Source organism: Convolutriloba macropyga, chromosome 9 (genome assembly GCF_964194025.1).
Source record: "Convolutriloba macropyga chromosome 9, txConMacr16.3, whole genome shotgun sequence".
NCBI classification, from domain to species: Eukaryota; Metazoa; Xenacoelomorpha; order Acoela; family Convolutidae; genus Convolutriloba; species Convolutriloba macropyga.
The window spans coordinates 55761666-55767665 of NC_134476.1; the positions used below are offsets into that span (position 1 = coordinate 55761666).

The window sequence follows — 6000 nt, forward strand, 5'->3', positions numbered from 1 at the left end:
GAACAGACTAAGACTGGATTTGGAACATCTTTCAGAAAAACATAACCGACTAAACTTTGGAAGAAATGCTATCGAACGACTGCTGGGAGCTCTAAGCAATTGCAGCCTGCTTCAGTCGGGGGGGGAGCCTAAATGGGACTAAGAAGTTCAATAGTGGGCCTCAAATAACCACATTAGAGGTTAACAAATATCACTATTAAGATTTGAAGTAGAAAATGGCACCAGTTTTGGAGCACTTTTCATTTGACTTTTAGTATTAAAATACCGCCAATTGAGTTCAGCTGCATGAAATTGTGATTGAGAGAATATTTTAGATCACGCTAAACGCAAAAATTCAAGGGCGGTGGGGGGGGTTAAGTAGGTGTTGGGGGGTAGATAGGTGGTGGAATATTTGTGCAGTGTAGTTTAGATAATTAGGGGAGTCTTATATAGCAAAAAAATCTCAAATTGACCTGTTTACCTTGAACATGACCAGTAGTTCCTAAATACTATACATTACAAAGGAAGCTACTGTTAAAATCCAATGTTCGATAATAGAAGTCAACAATCAAAGACTGAGGTAAAAGCTCGAACAGAAAGAAGTCAAAATTCAAGTCATGAGCAAACTTGACTTGATAGGGGGGGGGGGTAGATAGGTGGTGGAATATTTGTGCAGTGTAGTTTAGATAATTAGGGGAGTCTTATATAGCAAAAAAATCTCAAATTGACCTGTTTACCTTGAACATGACCAGTAGTTCCTAAATACTATACATTACAAAGGAAGCTACTGTTAAAATCCAATGTTCGATAATAGAAGTCAACAATCAAAGACTGAGGTAAAAGCTCGAACAGAAAGAAGTCAAAATTCAAGTCATGAGCAAACTTGACTTGATAGGGGGGGGGGTAGATAGGTGGTGGGATATTTGTGCAGTGTAGTTTAGATAATTAGGGTTAACCTATATAGGAAAACTTAAGTTCGAAAACAGAAGTTAACAATCAAAAACGGAGGTAAATGCTCGAACAGAAAGAAGTCAAAATTCAAGTTATGAGCAAACTTGCTTACTGCCAAAAGAACATAGCCGGTAGAATAGCGGAAACAACTCGAATCGTCGCGCAATATAATCTCTAACCTAACCTTACCGAAATCAGAACATCAAAAGAGACAAGAGAAAAAACAAAAGTAGCCCAACAAACCACATTAAAGTGTTTTAAAAATGCCGACAATTTTTTAGTTGCGGGGGGAGCTATTTGGGGTGGGTGGGTAGATAAGTTGGAAAGGTGGGTAGTGCTGGGGTAGTTAGGGGGTGGGGGTAGGTGGAGGTAGTTAGGTGGAGGGAGGGGCTAGTTAGGGGTTAGGGATAGGGGGGATAAGTTGGGGTGGGGGTAGGTAGGTGGTGGGGGGTAGGTAAGTAGGTGGGCGGGGGTAGATAGGTTGTGGAGGTGGGTAGTGATGGGTCAGGGGGGTAGGTGGCGGTAGCTAGATGAAGGGAAGGGGTAGGTGGGGGTAAGTTGGGGGGTGCGAGGGTGCTAGGGGGTAGATAGGTTGTGTTGGTTTTGTGTGGTGCTGTTTAGATGATTATGGGTGACTCATAAGGGAACAAAAATTATCAAAATGACCTCCTCACCTTGAACATTACCACCAGTTCCTTATTACTATACATTACAAACGAAGCTAATGCTAAAATCCAATGTTCGAAAACAGAAGTCAACAATCGAAGGCTCGAAATGATGCTAAAAATTCAAGTCACGAAAAAACTTGCTTTCTGCTTTACAAAAACCTGTAGAGTATCAATACTCCTCTTCGAGTCGTAAAAGCCTGTAGAATCTCAATACTCCTCTTCGAGTCGTAAAAAACGTACACGTTTACTATAATTGCTATGAACTTCGTTCAAGAGCAATTAAAAATCTATCAAAGAAAATCAAAAAACAGAAAAATCGAAACAAAAATGCCGCATAAAAACAAAAAACCACTAGCGAGAAAGTGAATGTTTGTTCATAAGCCACTTTCTTACTCTACTTGAAATTTAGAATTAAAAAAATTTACACCACAAAATTCCTTGCTTTTTCGCTCCACTTCCTGTTTTGGCGTGACCAAAATCATTGCTTCAATTTGACTTCAAAATTCAAAAAGTTTTCTTTGACTTGACAAAAAATACACTTAGAACGGACTAAGAGTGGATTTGGAACATCTTTCAGAAAAACATAACCGACTAAACTTTGGAAGAATTGCTATCGAACAACTGCTGGGAGCTCTAAGCAATTGCAGCCTGCTTCAGTCGGGGGGGAGCCTAAATGGGACTAAGAAGTTCAATAGTGGGCCTCAAATAACCACATTAGAGGTTTACAAATATCACTATTAAGATTTGAAGTAGAAAATGGCACCAGTTTTGGAGCACTTTTCATTTGACTTTTAGTATTAAAATACCGCCAATTGAGTTCAGCTGCATGAAATTGTGATTGAGAGAATATTTTAGATCACGCTAAACGCAAAAATTCAAGGGCGGTGGGGGGGTTAAGTAGGTGTTGGGGGGTAGATAGGTGGTGGAATATTTGTGCAGTGTAGTTTAGATAATTAGGGGTGACTTATATAGCAAAAAAATCTCAAATTGACCTGTTTACCTTGAACATGACTAGCAGTTCTTAAATACTATACATAACAAACGAAGCTACTGTTAAAATCCAATGTTCGAAAATAGAAGTCAACAATCAAAGACTGAGGTAAAAGCTCGAACAGAAAGAAGTCAAAATTCAAGTCATGAGCAAACTTGCTTTCTGCTAAAAAAAACATAGCCGGTGGAATAGCGGAAACAACTCGAATCGTCGCGCAATATAATCTCTAACCTAACCTTACTGAAATCAGAACATCAAAATAGACAAGTGAAAAAACAAAAAGTAGCCCAACAAACCACATTAAAGTGTTTTAAAAACGCCGACAATTTTTTAGGTGCGGGGGGAGCTAGGTGGGGTGGGTGGGTAGATAAGTTGGAAAGGTGGGTAGTGCTGGGGTAGTTAGGGGGTGGGGGTAGGTGGAGGTAGTTAGGTGGAGGGAGGGGCTAGTTAGGGGTTAGGGATAGGGGGGATAAGTTGGGGCGGGGGTAGGTAGGTGGTGGGGGGTAGGTAGGTGGGTGGGTGGGTAGATAGGTTGGGGAGGTGGGTAGTGCTGGGGCAGTGGGGGAGGGTAGGTGGGGGTAGCTAGGTGAAGGGATGGGGTAGCTGGGGGTAAGTTGGGGGGTACAGGGGCGGTAGGGGGGTAGGTAGGTGGTGGGGGGGGGTTGTGTGGTGTAGTTTAGATGATTATGGGTGACATATAAAGGAACAAAAAATCTCAAAATGACCTCTTCACCTTGAACATTACCACCAGTTCCTAATTACTAAATATTACAAACGAAGCTAATGCTAAAATCCAGTTTTCGAAAACAGAATTCAACAAAAAGATGCTCGAAATGATGCTCAAAATTCAAGTCATAAACAAACTTGCTTTCTGCTTTAAAAAAACCTGTAGAATATCAATACTCCTATTCGAGTCGTAAAAACCTGTAGAATCTCAATACTCCTCTTCGAGTTGAAAAAAACGCACACGTTTACTATAATTGCTATAAACGTCGTTCAAGAGCAATTATAAATCTATCAAAGAAAATAAAAAAACAGTAAAAATCAAAACGAAAATGCCGCATAAGAACAAAAAACTACTAGGGAGAAAGCGAATGTTTGATCATACGCCACTTTCTCACTCTAGTTGAAAATTAGAATTAAAAAATTTACACCGCAAAATCCGTTGCTTTTTCGATCCACTTCCTGTTTCGGCGTGACCAAAATCTTTTGCTTCAATTTGACTTCAAGGTTCATGAAAATGTGTGAACAAATCTCAAAAAGAGAGCGCCCCAATACAATTAATGTTCTTCGAATTGTAGAAATAGGAGAACAATAAAGCCTGGTGAGAAACTGAGTGCGGCTATTGATAACGATTTAAAATATAACGCTTCTATTATTGCGATTTTTTCAAATTACTTTCTAGCACTGGGTATTTTTTCAGGCCTATTAAAAATAGTTTAAAATCGCAAAACTTAGTACGGCTTCTTATTGGGCTGTACCAAATTTTGTGAGATTATCAAGGAACTCTTTAAACGTTCATCATGTAGCCCCAATGAATATAAAACATTATCTCGCAACAGTTCGAAAATACGAAACCGTATGAAATTTTGGAAGTTTTCGAAGGCCTCGTTTTTTTTGGAAATGTAATTATCTAAGTACCCCAAAACAGTCATAAAATCAGCTCCGTCAATTTCAAAGTTATAACAGATCACACAATTGCTTTTTGAAACCCAAAAATGAAGCAAAAATCGGAAGTAATTGAAGACGCGAAACTTAAATAGGAAAATTGTTTCTTTCAGAGGCTCTTGTTTGTGTTGATTTGTTAAACCTATGAGTTATTAGTCAGTTTTTAACTTAATTTTCCAACAATGCTATACATATTTTATATTTTTTTTCAATTTTGTTTTGTCCTAATTGTTTTGTTTTGTTTGGAGAGAAGACTCAAGAGCGCTGTTTTATCATTTGCTAGGGCTTACTTTTCCCATAATCCTTTCAGCAACTCCGCCACAGCAGGAACCAAACACGCACGGAATGACAAAGGAGGCAAAAAAACACAAAACTGTTGCTGGAAAAATCTTAAAAAGTCAGTTTTAATTTTGGACTAGAACATTTCCCGAAAGTTGTTATGCCATTTTTTTTTTTGGCGCACCTTATTAAACTTGGTCCGGCATTAATACGGTAACTTTGAAATCTTAGTAAGGCTTTACTACGGGACGCAGAAAACTTAACAAAGTCTTTATTTAAGACTTATACGGTGCCGTACTACGGCCTTACCAGGTTTTCCGAGTACCGGCAATCTGGGATAGTTTCACAGATTTACTCTAAATGCTCCTCCCACCCCCGTTCATCAAGAAAACTATCCAGTCGTATAACTTTCAACAGTCAGCAGCATTTAAAAAGACATCCTTCATCAGAAGTAGGCTCATCCTCAAATCACAAACAGCATTTGTGTCTTACTAAACAGAATTCTTATTGATTTTAGTAAGGTCAATTATACCAGTTTTCTTCATTGCAGAGAGACAGGCTTTTCTGCAAAATGAACGGGTAAAAAAGTTGACTAATTCTAAAAGAAATAGTGATTATTTTTTGCATGTATGTCTTCTATGAAAGGCTCCATTTTTATAGTTTATTACGCGAGCACTTCTTAGGACATATTTTTAGTTTGTCCTATGCAAAAGCTAAGTGTAAAATTTTTCTCTTAGACTCGAATGACTCGGGATAATTGTTCGATGGTACTAGTTAGCGAGCCTATAAATTTTCCAAATGAACTGAATTAGTTTTTACATTTATAGACGACTCAAGAGAGTGTACACTAGCATGTTATTAGGTATACAATAGGTTGTAACTCTCGGTCAGATGTCCATTTGATTTTATTTGCTAACTTGATAGCCATTGACACTTGTGACGCGTGGAATGCGAAACTGGATAGTTTCTCCTTGATTGAGGTGTCGCATGTCATTCTCACAAAGAGAGCATCCATCGCCGTCATCCTCGCCCTCCTCGCAGGCACGAAGCTGCCAATGTGTGCCAAGTACAGGATATGTCCTGTCTGCCTCAGTAGCACACTCTTTCCAGATGCATTAGGTCCTGTCAACACAACATAGAGACAGTCCCTTGTCTCACTTAGCTTCACTTCATATCATCATTACACAGCAAAGGCTGACTTGAAGCGGCTCCCAGGCTGAGGTCCAGACCCAAATAACTTCTGATCAGACTTTCCAGACTGATTGGGTCTCTGATCAGACTTTCCAGACCGAAGGAGTTCTGATCAGACCATCTCCAGACCATGGTCCAAACTCAAATTCAGACCATTGTCCAGTCCTTAATCAGACTATGAGCAGACCCAATTTCAGACGCAAGTAACCTCTGATCAGACTCAGTCGATACCATTGCCCAGTTAACCACTCCCCAGTTGACCACTGATCGAAA

The 6000-nt window shown here is 39.4% G+C and overlaps 1 protein-coding gene across 3 annotated transcripts in view; it reads right to left on the reverse strand.

Annotated features, from left to right (window-relative positions):
• Positions 1 to 6000, reverse strand: part of LOC142345867 (uncharacterized) — a 171305-nt gene that overhangs the window by 62416 nt on the left and 102889 nt on the right. For all 3 annotated transcript variants that reach the window (XM_075398296.1, XM_075398295.1, XM_075398297.1), the window contains one exon: positions 5454 to 5658. In XM_075398296.1, the coding sequence (XP_075254411.1) occupies positions 5454 to 5658 (205 nt within the window). The remainder of the gene's footprint in view (positions 1 to 5453; positions 5659 to 6000) is intronic.